The sequence below is a fragment of the Rattus rattus genome, chromosome 2 (genome assembly GCF_011064425.1).
Source record: "Rattus rattus isolate New Zealand chromosome 2, Rrattus_CSIRO_v1, whole genome shotgun sequence".
In the NCBI taxonomy this organism is placed as follows: Eukaryota; Metazoa; Chordata; class Mammalia; order Rodentia; family Muridae; genus Rattus; species Rattus rattus.
This window is the reverse complement of record NC_046155.1, coordinates 101,782,736-101,801,972: the sequence shown is the minus strand read 5'-3', so window position 1 is coordinate 101,801,972 and position 19,237 is coordinate 101,782,736. Positions and strand designations below refer to the sequence as shown.

At 39.3% G+C, this 19,237-nt stretch overlaps 2 protein-coding genes and 1 pseudogene across 2 annotated transcripts; all 3 read right to left on the bottom strand.

Moving 5' to 3' along the window:
• Nucleotides 1-3,712: 3,712 nt before the first annotated feature.
• On the bottom strand, nucleotides 3,713-5,098 carry LOC116894013 (annotated as a pseudogene).
• Nucleotides 5,099-9,006: 3,908 nt separating this feature from the next.
• Nucleotides 9,007-10,563, bottom strand: LOC116891795 (hemoglobin subunit beta-H1). Its single transcript, XM_032893149.1, has 3 exons — nucleotides 10,417-10,563; nucleotides 10,064-10,286; nucleotides 9,007-9,257 (listed from the first exon to the last, which is right to left on the bottom strand). The coding sequence occupies exons 1-3, from the start codon at nucleotides 10,506-10,508 to the stop codon at nucleotides 9,129-9,131; spliced, it is 444 nt and encodes a 147-aa protein (XP_032749040.1). The 5' UTR covers nucleotides 10,509-10,563; the 3' UTR covers nucleotides 9,007-9,128.
• Nucleotides 10,564-17,244: 6,681 nt separating this feature from the next.
• Nucleotides 17,245-18,909, bottom strand: LOC116891796 (hemoglobin subunit beta-H0). Its single transcript, XM_032893150.1, has 3 exons — nucleotides 18,781-18,909; nucleotides 18,226-18,448; nucleotides 17,245-17,373 (listed from the first exon to the last, which is right to left on the bottom strand). Exons 1-3 carry the CDS (start codon nucleotides 18,870-18,872, stop codon nucleotides 17,245-17,247), a joined length of 444 nt encoding a protein of 147 aa, XP_032749041.1. The 5' UTR covers nucleotides 18,873-18,909.
• Between the last annotated feature and the right edge of the window lie 328 nt (nucleotides 18,910-19,237).

Below are 19,237 nucleotides of genomic sequence, written 5' to 3'. Positions count from 1 at the left end.
GGCCAGACAAAGCCATCCTCTGTTACATATGTGGCTGGAGCCATGAGTCCCTCCACGTGTACTCATTGTATCTCTTCTAATCTTCCAATTTATGTCTATGTTTACTGCTTCTATTAATGTTGGAATTTTTATTATATAATAAAGCATCTAAAAGTTTTTCAATCATTCAGAGTATATTTTTTGAAGCTTGCTTGATCATGCTAAATGTTGTTTTAAAAACTAGTGATTTTTATAAATCAAAACAGACACATATGGGCCCTTATAATGGTCATGTCTAACAAATGGCCATTCCAATAATTTTCTTTAAGGAACATGATTTTATTCATAAACTCATAACATCTGTAGTTGCCTGCACAAAGTCAAGTGAGACAAAGTCCAGAAGAGTTGGAGGCATTCTCTAGGCCTCAGCTATCACTGAGAAGATAGTGGCACGTGAAAGATGCTGAAGGGGGGCGACTCATTCCTCTGTGTATGTGTGTGCATGTGTGTCTGTGTCTGTGTCTTTGTCTGTGTGTGTGTGTGTGTGTGTGTGTGTGTGTGTGTTTCCAATGGAAGATTTCCCATTCACTAGTGGAAAACCCCACAATCATCTGCATAAGGGCAGAACTAATTAAAATTAATGGGTTATATTAAAAGAACAAACAAAACAAGGAGACAGAGAAAGAGAAAGAATTTGGTAGGGATATATGGGAGGATTTGAAGGGGAAAAAGGAAGACATGACATAATTATATTATAATAAAAAATAATAAGGTCAACTGAAAAATTCTGAGGCTTGTATAAAAACGTGAAGAAAATAAAAAAGTAAAAATTTAACATTTCACTGTAGATAAAAGGCAGAGAAAATAGAAATAAGGAAAGAATAAGAAAAATCAGAATTGTAGAGATGATCTCAGCCTTATTCTCTGGTTATTACATTCGATAGAGATTTAATTACATGCCATGGAAACAAATGAAGATTAATATAGCTAATGTTAGTATAATCTCTTATCAATTTGCCTACAACAACCTGGCTTTCTTAAATAACCTGTGTATTACAGTCTATAAATATGGGTAAGTTTTAGTGATGTAAGAGCTCAACAGCATCTATACAAACCCTTCCCACTTCCATTACATCTCATATCACCAATCTTCTCAGACATGGATACTGCTTTTTGATAATTTGTTAATATATTTCTTACACAATTAACTCCATTTCCCACAGGAATTTTTAAAGATGCATCTTCCTTAACATGCAATGATCACCCTACATATTTAAGTATTGTCTTTCATGAGGGAAAAGACTGAATTATACACATATATACTAATGCTTATTACATTACAAATATAAAGAATTGTTCATTGGAGTTGACTTAAAATAGCAACTGTCTTCTGTTCTGTCAATACCTTCAACCACCAATCCAGTCTCAGAAAGGCTATAGAGTTACAGGGCTCTTAGAAATTACCCTGACTTCAATAAAATAGGGTTAAGCATGAGGTCTTCCCAGTGGGTTTGTGTCTGTTCTTTAAATCAACTGTATTTTCCAGACCTTGACTTCCATAAACTTTCATTTCCACCAGAACTCACCTAAAGTATTTACTTTTCCTTGAAGCTGTGTGTTTTACTCAGCAAAACACACATTTTTACAAAATAAATTATACAAAAAAATAATTGGGAAACACACACACACACACACACACACACACACACACATTCTGAACATAAAAATCCTTGGGCTTAGAAAAGAAGAGTAATAATCAGTCTTACTCAGCTGTGAGCACTGCAAACTATAGTGAAAAGCACCCTCACAACACATGCTCACTGGGGTAACAGTGACACAAATGTCATTGAGTAACTAAACATTTTCTCATTAGAGTTTATGCTTGTTCCATGTAGTACAGCCAATTTAAGTTTATCCCCAAGTAGTTTACAAATAAATGAGACTCAGGCTATACTTAATTTTTTTCTAACTGCTAACCTGGCTACTTCCCCAGATACTTGCTATTTTTCCTTGCCATGTGCTCATGGCTCATCTCCCCTCATGGCAGCTTCCTTCTCTCTCCTCCCCTTCCTGGTCTCTCTCCCTCTTCTCCAACCCAGACCAGGTAACTCAAAACCCACTACCTCTAGTCCCTTCAGTAATTTGCTGTAGCCAATTTTATTTAACCAATAGTTGTAAATTAAGGAACAAAGTTTGCAGAGCAAATGCTTGTAAATGTGAGAATTCACTTGTAGGGCTAGACCTTCTGGCACAGATTTTAGCATTACAATACAGAGTAACAGACTAGCAACAGCTCAAGTTGAAATCCATACTTGGCACTGTTATTTTGGCAAATAACCTGAGGCTAGACCAGGAGAGAACCTACTACTATAATTGCATTCCTTATTAGGATAGTATTAAACTATTTCCTAATGGCTTGTTGTTATACACACAGATTCATGAATCTTTCAACCCTCATTAGAGACGTTTTCTTCATTTGACGGCAATTAACATAGATATTTTCCAGGGATCAAGATGAAGGGAATAAGAGAGTGTGTAATTCTTAGCCTTAAATGGAATGTGTATATCAAACTCTCCCTTCTCAAGGCTTAGTAATAATTACAGAAGAGGAATTAGAGAGATTTGAAGAGCAACAGATGGTGAATAACTATAATGAAAAAGTGTCTTCCAGATTCTAAGACATGTGTGACTATTGTTAGTCCTTGTTTTCTATATCATTTTAAATATATTAGCATAGTGCCTTTTTTTTTCCTCATGAAGAGCCATGGAGAGAAGACTTAGGCACAAAGCCCCATTTCTAGTTAAGTAGCTATCAACAACTGATATATCTTAGTACAGGGAGAGTCAGTTTTCTTTAAGGATGTGACTGACTCCTGGTAGGTTGACCACAACCAGTCAAAGGTCACATATCCAAGAGTTTATGAACTTGATGGTATTTGTTGTTGTTGTTGTTTGTTGTTGTTGTTGTTTGTTGTTGTTGTTGTTGTTGTTGTTGCTGCTGCTGCTGCTGTTGCTGATGTCTGTTTTGTTTCTAATGAAGAAACATGGTTGGGAGAGTAGGGAAGTGGGAATGGATATGGGAGAAGTGGAGGGAAGGGTATCAAAATTGTCAAAGAATTCTTTAAACATTAGAAAAAAATCCATTGGTGAAATGTATTTAAAACAGCATAAAAAGACTAGCAGTAGTCACACATGGATTCCTTAGTAGAATCATGTTTTTATTCCCAGTATTATTTTAATAACCAAACTTCTTTCTTACAGTTCAATACTAGCAGCAGATGTCTCGGTGCATTTTGTGAGGCAGGATAGTTCTCAATCCTGCCACCACAATATTATGTGTCATAATTCTTTCTTCACATTCATTTTTAACCCTATCACTACGTGTTTTTAAGTTTTTAACATCTTGTCAAACTCCTCTCCACTAGCCCACTTCCTCATGAGAATTAACCCCAAGTGTTCAACTATTTTTTTCAAACCTATACATTATTCCCGCAGTCTCTACACAAGGTACAGAAAAGCTCTTCTTTCATACTGAGTCTTTTCTCACGCATGATCTCATCTATTTCTTTTGCTTTAACATTAATTAAAAACCAGACAAAACAAACCAGGGTTGGTTGCTCAAGAAAATGAAATTTATTAAAGAGAAGATCATACTCTAAAGTTTCAGTGAAGACCTCACATGGGCAAAGGGGGGATTGGGTACATAGAAGTGCCAATTTACTGGAAAGAATGTTCAGTGATATTTGGGGCCCAGAGCACTGGCCACATTATTCACCATCTTCTGCCAGGAAGCTTGCACCATGGGGGTGAATGCATCCCCAAAGTGACTAGACAGAACAATAACGATCATGTTACCCAGGAGCTTTAGATGATAGACAAAATAAGAAAATGATAAGTAGAGTTGTATAAGATTTTTCTTGTGAAAGAATATTTCAAGGTTATATTATTGAGGAATACCCTCCAACCGCTGATTATGCAGTTATCTACTACAGACTTCACTCAGCTGAATTATTGTGAGTCATCTTATCTTTGATTTAACATTTCTTGCCTAGGCTCCTGCCTTTCCTTAGTCTGCCAATTTTGCTTGTCTTTTATGTTCCCTTCCTAGTTCACCAATGACCTAATTGCTGTAAAATGAGGATCTTAGTGTAGTAAGGTGATTAAAGAAGGTAAGTCTCTATCAACATATGAAGAAGCATCAGCTTCTGACAATGTTCAACTGGAAGGTGACATTAATATTTAGAAGTTTGTCAAATGGATTAAAAAGATATGCTTTTTGGCATTCCCTCAGATTTTACCAGCACATTAATTAATAGTGTATACATAAATAGCATATCTCTTTCCCTGTAAGAATAGGTCTGTTCCAAATCTCATTTCTTTTCACATATATCTGTTGATTTCTAAACTCAGACTACATAGCAAACAAACCCAATCTTCTTTTCCTCATTTCTCCAGTAGTAGTAATGAAACCTCAGTTCTCATTCAGGCTACTAGTGCACTCTACCAATAGAGTTAAATCCCCAAGTGCCCTAATTCTATTCATGTAAGGTTTTCTGAATAGCTACAAATTAATTTGGACTACTAGGAATTGGCTGGCACTAGATCTGGACAATGTATTTTGAGATTTGAGCTGCCATTAATAGACACAGTCTCACCTTCCACTAGTTAAGTGCACAAATTATGCATGAACATAGTTTGAACTGACCTTGAAGTTTTCAGGGTCCATTGAAGCTTGTCACAGTGTAGCTCACTCAGATGAACAAAGACCTCCTTGAGGTTGTCCATTATCTTAATAGCACTTTCTTGCCATGAGCTTTGACTTTGGGGTTGTTCATGATGGCTGAGGGACAAGAGAGGTCTCCAAAGCTTTCAAAGAACCTCTGAGTCCATGGGTAGACAACCAAGAGCCTATAAGGTAGAGATTAGATGCAAAAGTCAGAGTGTATCATGCCTACTGAGCAGAGCTCCAGATTTCTGCCAGCCAGTTTCCTTTCTTCTCTACCCTTTTCCTGGTCTCCACATCTTACCTTGTCAGGGCTTCTGCTCCATCGTCTGCCACATTTACCTTTTCCCAGATGCTCTTGATGGCTGCCTTCTCTTCACAGGTGAAATAATTCATTGTGTCTTGTCAAGAACTTGAAGAAGGTTTAAGGTATTTACAAGCAAGTATGCTCAGCTGCTGCAAGACTTGTCTTTTTATTCTTCACCCCTGGCCTTCTAGCCCTTACCCCATTCCCAGTTCTGTGAAGTAATTGGTTAATGGAGCCTGGGCAAGCCAGGGTGGGGAACAGTGGGGTAAACTTTAGATAGCATTCCCATGAAGATAGTGCCAACTAGGCCTCTCAAGGAGACCCTACCGCTGAAGCTCTTGGAAAATTGTCTTTCTTTCTCGTGTTTTTCTCTTGAGCTTAGTCCCTTGTCCCAGCAAGAGCATATTTGCTAGAAAATATTTGTCAATCCTAATTAGATAGATAGATAGATAGATAGATAGATAGATAGATAGATAGATAGATAGATAGATAGATAATTGGAATGGCCACATAATGGATAGCTTAGAGCTTTCAAATACTGATCTTACTATTCAGTACAGCCAGTTTTATTCTGCTTACTATATCTATAAGTGCCCTCTTTAGTGATTTTCTTTTGAAACAATTGTTAAGTAGCATCAAATATTTCTGTTGAGTAATGATCCATATGTACTGCCACACCTGTGATACACCAGCACATAACAAATCATCTGTAGTTCGTGTCTGTCTTGCACATTTCTACGTCAATGTGACAAGAAGCGGCCTTTTCTCTCTAAATGTGACCTGTGTAGATAATAATGCCTGGAGCTTTGGATATTTGATTTTTTGCCTTTATGGCCAAAATTAGCAGTAATGAGATAAGGAAAGTGAAGAAATTATCCATACTCTTTGTTTAAGGCTTATTTTCAGAGTGGTTTGTCACCTAACCACTTAGATTAAATGACTTTAACAGCACAGATGATGTCCTTAGAGGAGAAGTACAAGAATATCAATGAAAAGTATCCTATGTTACAGATTGAGTTAAAATCACCTGTTCTATAGGGGACCTTGCTTCAAACAATGAAAACAAAATAGTTACAATAATATCAACAGCAAATTGGTATGGATCATGGCTCAGTAGGTGATATACTTCTTATGCAAGTATAAAGATTTTTAATTTGATGCCCCATATGCCAGATAAAAACTAAAACACCTAGGCATGTCAAGATTTTAGATGTTTCTAGAACTAGGGAGGCAGGAAAAATGAGATTTCTCAATAACCAGCCTAAGCTGCACAGGGTGTTAACTTGTATATACCATGTAGGCTGATATTCCTAGGAGGGCTGCTCTCTTCTGAAGGGAAATGAGGTGGAATATATCTGTGGAAGGGAAAGTGGGGAAGGAGATAGGTGGATAGAACTGGGTGGAATAAAAGGAGAGGAAATTGTGGTCAGGACGTGTTGTATGAGAGAAAAATTTAAATTAAATTATAAGGAAAAGATGAATAAAATAGCTGGGTTTGATAGCCCATGCCTTTAATTCCAGCACTCAGGACACAGAGGCTAACTGGTCTCTGTGAGTTCAAGGTCAGTCTGGTCTACAGAGTAAGTTCCAGGACAGTGAGGGCTGTTGCACAGAGAAACCTTGTGTCAAAAATAAAAAATAAAGATGAATATCACCAGAGACAAATTTGAATCCTGTATTCTTCAATGCATAGTCAGACTAACATATTGCAGCGTATGTAGAGACTTACATCCCCTGTCCATATGATTAAATACAGACATATACAGAAAGAATTAATAATAAAAATATTGATGTTAGTAAATTATTGTCAGCCTTTTTTTATATCTTCTCTCTTTTTTTGTATTTCAATTAAAAGAAATTGCTAAAGAACCAAAAAGTTTTTTTTTTAACAATCATGTCATCCTGATCCATGTGCAAGCAAGTTATAAACAATTTTAAAGTTATATTGTTTGGACTTTTGACTTGAAAGGCATAGATTGATCTTTCTAAAGGCAGAGAGCATATCTCCTGCCACCACTGCATCACCAAGCTGTTTTACCAAATAACATGAGAAGCCAGAATCACAGAGCAGGCAAGAAAAAATACGGAAAATAGATATAGTTCTCAATGGTTTGCTGAATCACTTCGAATGCAATGAGAACCCACGTGTATTCTGATGTGACCATCATTGAAATCACATGGAGCTCAGCTATGTCCACATCTCCACATGTAAGGTCTCCATCCTTGTGGTGATAGAAAGGAAAGTCAGATTGCTGACAGTGTGTGGAGTTCAAGAAACTAGAACTGAAAGTATTTTTGCCATAGATCAACACCGTTGCTTCCACTGTTTGCAGACTCCAGCATTGTGTGTAAGACTGACTCAGGGCAAGAAGGTCAGACCTCCCTGAGCACCCTGTACTCTCAAGCAAATTCATTGACACAGGGGTCTCAGGTCAGTTCATGGCCTCCTTTGGCTATGTAAACCAAAGTGTGATGATTTCAGACATCCTCCTCTCATCTTTCTACTCAGTCTTCCTGGTAAATCAGACACCATGTTTCCTTCATGTGTTCTCTTCTACCTTTGGCATCCTTTATGGGCTGGATGTCTTGCTTTACTTTCTAGGTTTAAACAATTATATCCCCTGTGGTTTGGTGGCTGCTATTTTACATTCATATTACATACACCAGAACTTTCCTGTCTCCGTTATCCCAATTTTCAGAATAGTTATTTTACGGAAAGTTGCAATTACTAAAAATTTACTCCATTGCTTTGTACTGTATGAATAGCTATGGACTGAACTCGGGGCTTTATGCATCCTGGCAAGTGATATACAATGAACTACACCCCCACCCCCTCTTTCCATTTTCATTGTGCCACCAGGTCTCAGTAATTTCTCTAGTGTGATTTCGCATGCCTAAATGACCTTGGAATGTCTCAAACTCTGTTTTTGCCTCTGCCTCCTAAGTATTGGGTCGATCATCTCCAGAAACATAATCATAAGTTATGTTTTTATGCTCAGGGACCTGTAACCTCTGACCATTGTCACATTTCCCCTTGTTCAACTGTTCTCTATAGTGAGTAGTCTTTATTCAAGATCCCAACATACCCTTTGATAGTCAGAGACTCTGAGCCTTCTTATAATCATATAATCTTCACTTACATGAAATATTCCTTTTTCACAAAGGATCCTGAAATTTCTCACTAGTCTCCTACGTGAAAGCTCATTTCATGTAAGCTCATGTTACACCCCATTACAAAATCTGGAACACTGAATGTCATAGCCTTTATTCCTCACTGTGCCAGGGAAATAACCTTCATGTGTACCTAAAGAAAATGTAGCTACAGTAAGGCCTGTAACTCTTTCAAGAACGTTTCCAACTTTTACTTAATTACCTTTACTTTAATGTCTCAGTTTCACAAGATGTAAGATAGGTCTTTCAAAAATGCAACTAATTAAAAATAACACTTTTAGTTCATATTCTAGATACCTAAAGCACTCTCCTTAAACTCTCCAGCAGGTCTCAGGCTAGAGAGGGTGGCTCAGTGGTTAGATCTTTCAAAGGACCAGATTATTCACATAGCAGTTCACAATTGGTTGTATCTAAGATTCCAGGGCATGTGATTATCGGTTGTGGCCTGCATGACCCCCACACACATGTAGCACACACACAAACATGCAGGCAAAACACTCATACCCATAAAGTGAAACTTAAAAATCAAAGATAGCATGTATCACTAGTCTCCCCTACCCCAGGCACCTGGTACCCTAGTTTTTACCCTTATACAGTAAATATTTTGTACCCTATTTATACTGAACAGACCCTTTCATTCCTGGAGAAAACTTCCTCATCTTTTCATCCTTCTTGAACCTTACCCCTTTCCATAATATATCCTTGCCTCTAGTGTTTATCTACATAAACTATCTAGTTTTTTCCTTCTGTCTTTTCCCACCAATAAGCCCATCATAATCTTTCTTCAACAGAAAGGTAAATACAAACAAAGCCCAAAAAGTCAATGTTAAATTATTTAAAATTAATTTTATTAAACAAAATTTGTGCTCTCAATGCCCAATCCAGTCCCCATGGGCTCAAAGAGAGTATAAGAGACAGACTGGATTGCTGGTCTACTGGAATGGAAATTTAATGGTACTTGTGGGACAGAGCATTGGCCACACCCATCACCAGCTTCTGCCAGGCAGCCTGCACCTCTGGGGTGAATTCCTTGGCAAAATGAGTAGAAAGGACAATCACCAACATGTTGCCCAGGAGCTGTAACAAAATGGTACATAGGAACGATAGGTAAAGATTCAAAACCATGACATGTAAGAATTACATTCCTTGAGGATTCCAATCCCTCACTACCTACCACTTCATCTGTGATACACTTGACAACTGAATTACATGACTCCTCTTGTACCCACCCTACCCAACTGGCTATATCTGTACCTTTTCTCATCCTGCTCTTTTTTTACATCCTTCAATCCTTATGCCCTGTCTCGTTCGTCAGTGGCCAAAACCCATGATTGCAGTACAAGATACTTAGTAGAGTTGAGTGTCCAACCAGTGAGAATGAAGCCTTAAATTATGGCAATGCTCAGTGGGAATGTAAAATATTTAGAAAGTTTGTCAAAATATTAAGAAAAATCTGTATTTTGATTTCTTGTCAGATCTTCCATAAGGGGTTGATCATTAAGAATAAACCAATAAATTAAGATATTTTTCCTTTCTAATGGCAAGATATCAAATTCAAATTCAGTTTCTGCTTGCATAGATGTACTAATTTCTAAAAACCTACTCCTTAAAAACAAATACGGTATTTGAACGCTTCGTTTCCAATGCTAGGAATCAAATCCAAGGCCCCAAGCATGGTAGTAGCTCAGTCTAACCTGCACCCCAATCCTTGTCGTCCACAATACTTGGACAGCTAAACATTAATTAGGACTTCTACCACGTGGTTACTGACGTGAGTTCTGGATCCGTGCACTCTAGCATCTGTCAAGGCATTACCAATCACAATCTCAACTCCAAGTATTGTGTCTAATAAAATTCATAAGGAACACATTCTCAGAACTCACCTTGAAGTTCTGAGGATCCACATGAAGCTTGTCACAGTGCAGCTCACTCAGATGAGCAAAGGTCTCCTTGAGGTTGTCCATGTTCTCAACTGCCGAACCTAGGGACGTCAGCACTTTCTTGCCATGGGCTCTGATCCGGGGGTTACCCATGATGGCCAGAGCAGAAGAGAGGTTTCCAAATTTGTCAAAGAATCTCTGAGTCCATGGGTAAACAATCAGGAGCCTAAGATACAGGGCATTAGCAGTTAGAAAGTCAGAGTGTGTCCCAAACCCCTAAAGGAAGCCTGAAAATTTCTGCCATGCACAAGGACAATTTCCCTCCATTCCTCCCCAGTCCTGGTCTCTGACCCTACCTTCCCAGGGTTTCTCCTCCAATTTTTTCCAAGTCCACTTTTTCCCATATGCTTATGATAGCAGCCTTCTCCTCAGCTGTGAAGTGAACCATGGTGTGAGGTCTAGAAGCTTGGAGATGATCTCAGGTGTGCAGAAGCAAGTGTGTTTAAGAGGCCAAAGGCCTGTCCTTTTATTCTTCACCCTGGACCTTTCCCCCCTTCCCCATCCCCAGGACTCTGAGACTATTGGTCAAGACAGGGGTGGGGTCCAGTGGGGTAAGGCTTAGATAGCATTCCTACTAAGATAGTGTCGAGTAGGGCCCCTGCCTCGGAGAAAGTGACCGTCCAGCTGCAGGTTTTTTCTTTTCTTTTTTTTTTCAGTTTTCACGGAATTTACCCATTTTCTTTTCTTCTTTCTTTCTGTTTGGTCCCTTCTCCGAACAGATTTATGAAGGTATCTTTTCCATTCTTTCCTTTTCATTTCAGACTTAGATGGAGTAGTAGATTAAAGTTCAAGCATAGACAAAGATAGGAAAGCCCCAGTGAGTCTGAGGATCTCTGTAGGCCTGTGACTTAGGACATAAGTGACAGAAATATGCCTGTTACCTACAAGCCACTAATGACAAAGAAATGGTGTGCAAACCATTGAATGCATTTTCTGTAGTTTTAGGCTATGATCTTCCTAGTATCCACAGCCCCAGAAAAGCAATTCCTAGTACATTTCAGTTTGTGAGTAAAAAATACTTACTGTGTTGAAGTACAGCATGTCTCCACATTTACTTCTCTCATACATGAAAACAGCAATTTACTCTGTGTACATGTTTCCATGATCCACCCCGTGAATGAACTGTGCTGTCACCCTGCAATTGGCAGCCCCCAGGAAAAGTGTATCTGCCTGGTGAAAAAGGTGTGAGTTTAGCCTTCTCTATGCTCATGACTGGTTAAATATTAATAATGCTGAGTGACCAATCTTTCAGGTATATTTAACCAGCCTGTTTTCACTTTTTGTGTGTTTGTAACCTAACTCTGAAGTGACAGGTGATATTTCCATGCAGTAACATCCACATGCACTATCGCAGCTAGGATAGAATTATGTCCTATGTATTATGAATTCATCCCTAGCAGTGACTTTCTACTGACAGCTTTTAAAGTTTTTTAAAGATTTTTTAAAAGTTGTGGTGAATAGAGATTTTTATTTGTGTGATGGTAAAGAACCCATGGCATGAGCAACAATAAACTACGATCTTCCTTCCTTCCTTCCTTCCTTCCTTCCTTCCTTCCTTCCTTCCTTTCTTCTTTTAGTAATAAATTTCATCTTTTTTTATAGTCCAGTCATTATCCCCCTCCCAGTCTGCTCACTGTTCCTCATCCCATCCTCCTCTTTTATCTACAAGAGGATGTCCCTTACCACCACCACCAGTCTTCCCTTCTCCCTGAGACCTCAAGGGTTAGGTGCATTGTCTGTCACTGAGGCCAGACCAGACAGTCTTTTGCTGTATGTCAGGGGCCTTGTATGGGCTGGTGTATGCTGCCTGATTAGTGACTCAGTATCTGAAAGATCTCAGGGGTCCAGGTTAGTTGAGGCTGCTGGTCTTCCTACGGGGTCTCCCTCCTCCTCAGCTTCTTCTAGCTTTTTCCTAGTTTAACCACAGGGGTCAGCAGCTTCTGACCATTGGTTGGGTGTAAGTATCTGCATCTGACTCTTTCAGCTGCTTGTTGGGCCCCTCAGTGGGCAGCCATTCTAGGCTCCTGTCTGTAAGCACACCATAGCATTACTAACAGTATCAGGCCTTGGAGCCTCGAGCTGGATCCCAATTTGGGCCTGTCACTGGACCTCCTTTCACTCAAGCTCTTCTCTATTTTTGTCCCTGCAGTTCTTTTAGACAACAACAATTCTGGGTCAGAGTTTTGACTGTGGAATGGCAACCCCATCCCTCTACTTGATGCCCTGTGTTTCTACTGGAGGTAGACTCTACAAGTTCCCTCCCCACTGTAGGGCATTCCATCTAAGGTCCCTCTCTTTGAACCCTGAGAGTATCTTACCTCCAAGGTCTGGTATATTCTAGCACTATGATCATTTAAAAGGAATTCATTTATGAGATGACAAATATGTACATCCATATTCCTTTAGCATCTATTTCCATGGTTTAATCTTGGAGGATACTTGGAAGTCCTGAGTTTAAACTTCCAACAACATTAACTAGTAAGCTTCAGTTGTTCTTCAGCAGACTCTGGGGGGCAATTTTCTACAAAATCTTATTAATTAGTTCATGTCTTTTGATAATACTGCCCATGTCATGTTTATGCAGAATCTGGAAACTGTTCCTTTATGACAACTAATTCATGTAATGTCAAACATTCACTCCACCATTATTTGTCTCATAACTATGTCATAATTATATTATCATCCTGGGATTTATAATGTATGTTTGACAAGACAGAACTTTAGGCTCATTCACGAGGAGATAGAAGATACAGAAATGAATAAGTAAATCAAACAAAAAGTTTTTTATATGTTACTTCTAGGAAGAAAATTAACAATTGGGATTCACAGGGATAGGTCCTGGGGGAACGGGAATTAGTTTCTCTATGTAATGAGGAATTTACTTTGTTATGTACAGAATGACTAGTAACCTGTCATAGAAAGATACTGGTAAAATGTCATAGTGAAGTCAGTGTTTTGTAGGAGAAGAAAATTAATATTTCTGTGACAGTGAAGCTGATAATGTCCATATGTATTGAATATAAAAATAATAAAGAGGACCATGGTGAGTTTGTGGTTGCAGTGCACATAATCTAACAGAGGAACCCACCTTCCATGGTAGAAATGAGAAGCTGTAATTACATAACCTCTAAATACTGCTCATTTCTGATGCAATACTATTCTAGGGACACATTACTTCTCTCAAATCATGTTATTACAAATGTATACTGACTATCATAGGCTACATAGAATGGCACATGTCTTTAATCCCAGCACTCAGGAGAAGGAGGCAAGCACATCTCTGTGATACTGAGGCCAGTACACCGTCTACATAGTAAGTTCTAGGCCCTACCCAAGCTGTAGAATATGGCTTTGTCTAGAGAAATAAAACAAGAAGAACCTTTATCATTCTGAGCTGAATATGTGTGTACATATATGAAGAATTATTTTTTAGTTATTTTTTTAACATTGGAGTGGTTATAGGCATATCTAGCTCTGAAACATGTAGTGAATATACTCTCTTCCCACCACTGCATAATTACCATCCTTCATCTCCTGACATCTAGAGCCAAAATATTCATGATGGCAAGAAAAAAAAAGAAAATTTATAAAAGAAATGGGCAAGTCTCATATTGACAGGTCCAGTAGAAACTAATTTGAGTGTCATAATCAAGGCCTAAATTTTGTTGTTCTTGTTGTTGTTTTGTTTTTGTTGTTGTTTTGGATTTTTTTTCTTTTTCTTTTTTTTTTTTTTATTAACTTGAGTATTTCTTATGTACATTTCGAGTGTTATTCCTTTCCGGTTTCGGGCAAACATCCCTTCCTCCCCCTTCCTTATGGGTGTTCCCCTCCCACCCTCCCCATTGCCGCCCTCCCCGACAGTCTAGTTCACTGGGGTTCAGTCTTGCAGGACCCAGGGCTTCCCCTTCCACTGGTGCTCTTACTAGGATATTCATTGCTACCTACGAGGTCAGAGTCCAGGGTCAGTCCATGTATAGTCTTTAGGTAGTGGCTTAGTCCCTGGAAGCTCTGGTTGCTTGGCATTGTTGTACATATGGGGTCTCAAGCCCCTTCAAGCTCTTCCAGTTCATTCTCTGATTCCTCCAACGGGGGTCCCGTTCTCAGTTCAGTGGTTTGCTGCTGGCATTCGCCTCTGTATTTGCTGTATTCTGGCTGTGTCTCTCAGGATCGATCTACATCCGGCTCCTGTCGGTCTGCACTTCTTTGCTTCATCCATCTTGTCTAATTGGGTGGCTCTATGTGTATGGGCCACATGTGGGGCAGGCTCTGAATGGGTGTTCCTTCAGTCTCTGTTTTAATCTTTGCCTCTCTCTTCCCTGCCAAGGGTATTCTTGTTCCCCTTTTAAAGAAGGAGTGAAGCCTTCACATTTTGATCATCCGTCTTGAGTTTCATTTGTTCTAGGCAACTAGGGTAATTCAAGCATTTGGGCTAATAGCCACTTATCAGTGAGTGCATACCATGTATGTCTTTCTGTGATTGGGTTAGCTCACTCAGGATGATATTTTCCAGTTCCAACCATTTGCCTACGAATTTCATAAACTCGTTGTTTTTGATAGCTGAGTAATATTCCATTGTGTAGATGTACCACATATTCTTGTAGTTTCAGGCTATCAGCAACATTGACCTTTCTGGTTCTGTCTGCATTTTATTATGGTAATAAACAGGTTTTAAAAATCCAAAACAACATTCCTCTGTTGTTTTAAAAATCCAAAACAACCCAAAACAGAGGAATGTTGTTTTGGATTTTTAAAACCTGTTTATTACCATAATAAAATGCAGACAGAACCAGAAAGGTCAATGTTGCTGATAGCCTGAAACTACAAGAATGATTGTTCTTTCATCTTTAAAGTGGACAAAGGCAACTTAAAATACTATCCACCAGACACACTCTGGTCAATCTGTGAGGAATCAGGATGTGAGGAAATAGTTACATTAGCCAAGATGTGGTTTTCTAACTTCTACAATTTAAAGATCCCAATCCTTGACAAGAGATTGACTACGGCTTGAATTTCTTTGGGCAGCTTTAAATTCTCTCAAGTATGGTTCACCCACATGAGTCTCCCAAGCCAACATAACTTTGTATAGTTACATCCACTCAAGATTTGTGATTTCATCCTCTACTACTTCTGTTTTCTTTGCATATATTCTGGTAAATCTGACACTATGTCTCCCCCATCCCACCTTTGGTTATCACCTCAGGTTACATGCCTTGCTTAACCTCTTCATTTTAAACTTTTATATCACTGTGATTGTTCCTATGCATTTAAATTAATTTGGATCCATAAGGAGGGTATTTTTTTGAGTAATTCTGTTTCTTGAGTCAGTCATCCTGAGACCGCTTACTCTCTACTAATCAATTCACTTGGTGTCTTTAGTTTAGAGCTATGGGAAATGAAATTCCTAGCAGTCCACATGTTAGGACAGGGCTCAGCACCAGGTTTTTGTTATTCATTCTGAGGCAGTGACTCACTGAGCAAGGTAGGTTGGCCTTGAACTCAATTTGTAGCTTAGGCAATCCTTGAAACTGTGACATTTTGCTTAGCCTTTCAAGTAGTGGAGCAACAAGCAGGTCTCACCAGGTGTGTGATATTGCTTACTACTTAATAAAGTGTTAACATTGAGATTTTTTTTTAAATAACGGTCCCTATTGTCTAGTTTTGCCAGTATTTTATCTCTTCAACACCTTTCAGTTTTATACAAATCATCAAGATCTAGTTCACTGACCTTAGATAACAGAACTTTTTAGTATTTGTATAGACATCTGAGTATGAAATTATTATGCCCACATGACCTGAGAAGGTTCCACTTACATTCTTTCTCTATTGTCATCCACTGCTCATATGGTCACACAGATAAGTACAGTGGTTGCACTTCTTAGCTTTCATTCCTCCTTGAGACAAGGAATGCCTTCAAATACCAAGGCTGCAGTGGTGGCTTCATTGAAAACTTTTCTTCAATATTTACTGCTTTCTATCAACTTGTCCCTTTTCTTACATGGGTCTCAGAGGACACCCAATAAAGTATCTGCTGGAGAACTTTCATTCACGTTGATTCAGTTTTTAAGAACAAATACTTCCCTTAGAGTAATTGAGTTCAGTTCTCAGCATCCATAGCTTTCAACCATCTGTAACTCCGGTTCAAATGGATCCTGACGCTCATAGACTCTTGTACTCATATGCAAAAACCCAAACACAGATAGACACAGAGACACTTGATTAAAAGAAATAAATCATCTTTTCTAGTCAGCTACTGGGTGGAGCCTCTAAGAGGACAGTGATGCTAGATTCCCGTCTGCAAGCATAATGGAGTATAGGGTCAACCAGAGGGGATAGGTCTGTCTGTCTCTAGAGCTGTTGACTGTATGTCGAATCCATTCTCCTTAGTGGGCAGCCTTGTCTGGCCTCAGTGGGAAAGATGTGCCTAGCCAGGCAGAGATTGCGGGGATACCCTAGAGAGGACCAATCCTTTCAGAGGAGAACAGGAGGGGGGATATCAGAAGGGACTGTGTGAGGGAGGTATGGGGGAGGCAGCAGTAAAGATGTAAAGTAAATAGATTAATTAGTGGGGAAAAAAGAAAAGAAAAAAGTAAAAAAATTTATAATAAAAGTAAATTACTTTTAAAAATAAAAAAAAAACAACCCAATACATTAATGAGATCATCTCAGGCTGCGCATCAGATCTGTCTAAAGCTTTGTCTTAATTAAATGACACATATCACAGAGAGCAGGCACCCAGTTGCCATGCTTTTCTTCACCCGTTACACTAGCTTTTCAGGGCTGCCACACAATTTATTCTTCAGGGAATTAACGCTTGGCATTTGTACATGAGAATTTCCCCAACTTTTCATCTTTTCTGGGGCCCCAGAAAAATTCTATAACATCTACTCCCCTCTCCTAACTGCCAACACAGTTTTCAAAGAAACTTCTATGTCTCTCCCTTCCATTCTGCCCATCAGCCTTTTTTCTTTAAACAGAAAAGGAACAGGCAGGACAAACTATGACTCATGGATTACTGAAGAGCATGGACTTTATTAAGTAGAAGTCTTGCTTGCAGAGACCATCAGAGTGGTCATGTGTAGGACAGAGCTGGGGGTATGCAGAATGCTGGAAGTCAGGGAAGGGGCTCAGTGGTACTTGTGGGACAGAGCAGTGGCCACCCCAGCCACCAGCTTCTGCCAGGCAGCCTGCACCTCAGCTGTGAATTCTTTGCCAAAGTATGAAGAAAGAACAATCACCAGCGCGTTACCCAGGAGCTGTGAAAGGAAACACAAAAGGATACACAAAAATGAGAAAAGGAGATACAAAAAAGAATTTATAGGAAAAATGGTATTTGTAAGTTATCTTTCTTGAGGACTCCCCAGCAACCTATCCACTCTAGTGAGGAGGTTGGCTCCATTTCACTGCTCAAGGGCCTGCCCTCCTTGAACCCATTAGACCCTCTCCTGCTTGCACCTTACATTTCTTCAGTCTGCTATTTTTGTCTCTTGCCCCTTTTCTCATTCACCAATGGCCTGGCTTCACTAAATGCACAATTCAGTGTAACAACATGTTTGCTGGAGTTCAAGTCTCCAATAATGAGGGAAGAATGCACTACTTATGATATTACTCATTAAGATTGTAACATTTTTTAGGAAGTTTATCAAACCAAATGGGAAAAACCTGTCAAAAATTTCTCTTATATCTTTCCTGAAGTGTCAATCATTAGAATCCACAAAATGAGGTATTTCTCCCTTCCCTAAAACAAAATGTCAATTTCAAGGGCTACTTCCACTTACATGTATGTGCTACCTTCTAAAATAAAACACAGAGTGAGGAGGATTCTGTAACCAACTCTAAAGTCTGTCCCTTTGTGTTTTGTTGGTAGTGTTCCAGTCTCAGGATTCATATATCCCAGAGAGGCATTACATCAACTTAGTTACCGAGACCGTAAATGTCTGTCTGAAAAACTTTTCTGGACAGTTGCAAATGTTTCTAGCAATTAGTTGACACAAGATCTATAACCGCATATTTTGAGATCTGGCCTAGCATAACAAATCAAGGCATTAACTTTTATTCTTTTCCCCATGTCAAATTTAAATTAAACACATAAGCATGCTCAAAGTGACCTTAAAGTTCTCAGGATCCACATGAAGCTTGTCACAGTGCAGCTCACTCAGATGAGCAAAGGTCTCCTTGAGGTTGTCCATGTTCTCAACTGCCAAGCCTAGGGACACCAGCACTTTCTTGCCATGGGCTCTGATCCGGGGGTTACCCATGATGGCCGGAGCAGAAGAGAGGTTTCCAAACTTGTCAAAGAATCTCTGAGTCCATGGATATACAATGAGGAGCCTAAAACATAGCAGTTTAAAAGTCAGAGTATATCACAAACCCCTAGAACAGGGTTTTTCAAGCTATGTGTGTCATGGCCCCTTTGAGAGTAGAAAGACCCTTTCACTGGGGTCACCTAACACCATCAAAAAAGACAGATATTTACATAACAGTATCCAAATTACAGTTATGAAATAGCAACTAAAATAATTGTTTATGGTTAGGGGTCATCACATGAGTAACTATATTAAAGGTTATTAGGAAGGTTGAACACCACTGTTCTAGAGGAAATTTCTGCCATGCACAAGGACAATTTCCCTCCATTCCTCCCCAGTCCTGGTCTCTGACCCTACCTTCCCAGGGTTTCTCCTCCAAGTTTTTCCAAGTCCACTTTTTCCCATATGCTGATGATAGCAGCCTTCTCCTCAGCTGTGAAGTGAACCATGGTGTGAGGTCTAGAAGCTTGGAAATAATCTCAGGTGTGCAGAAGCAAGTGTGTTTAAGAGGCTGAAGTCCTGTCCTTTTATTCTTCATCCTGAACTTTTCCCCACTTCCCCCTCCCCCAGGACTCTGAGACTATTGGTCAAGACAGGCTGGGAAAGAAAGGGGTGGGGTCCAGGGGGGTAAGACTTAGATAGCATTCCTACTAAGATAGTGTCAAATAGGCCCCCTGCCTGGGAGAAAGAGCCCTCCTGCTGCAGTTTTCACAGTATTTACTCTTTCTTTCCTTCTTTCTTTCTGTTTGGCTCCTTCTCCCAACAGGAGATTTGCAAGGGTGTCTTTTCCAATCTTTCCTTGTTGTTTCAGACT

What these genes read in the sequence shown, in the direction of transcription:
- LOC116891795 (XM_032893149.1), bottom strand. Translation starts at nt 10,508, where the DNA reads ATGGTTCACTTCACAGCTGAGGAGAAGGCTGCTATCATAAGCATATGG. An exon ending in GGAGGAGAAACCCTGGGAAG is followed by an intron (nt 10,287 to 10,416) that starts GTAGGGTCAGAG and finishes CCTGTATCTTAG; the next exon opens with GCTCCTGATTGTTTACCCAT. An exon ending in TGGATCCTCAGAACTTCAAG is followed by an intron (nt 9,258 to 10,063) that starts GTGAGTTCTGAG and finishes ATTTTGTTACAG; the next exon opens with CTCCTGGGCAACATGTTGGT.
- LOC116891796 (XM_032893150.1), bottom strand. Translation starts at nt 18,872, where the DNA reads ATGGTTCACTTCACAGCTGAGGAGAAGGCTGCTATCATCAGCATATGG. An exon ending in GGAGGAGAAACCCTGGGAAG is followed by an intron (nt 18,449 to 18,780) that starts GTAGGGTCAGAG and finishes GCTATGTTTTAG; the next exon opens with GCTCCTCATTGTATATCCAT. An exon ending in TGGATCCTGAGAACTTTAAG is followed by an intron (nt 17,374 to 18,225) that starts GTCACTTTGAGC and finishes TTCCTTTCACAG; the next exon opens with CTCCTGGGTAACGCGCTGGT.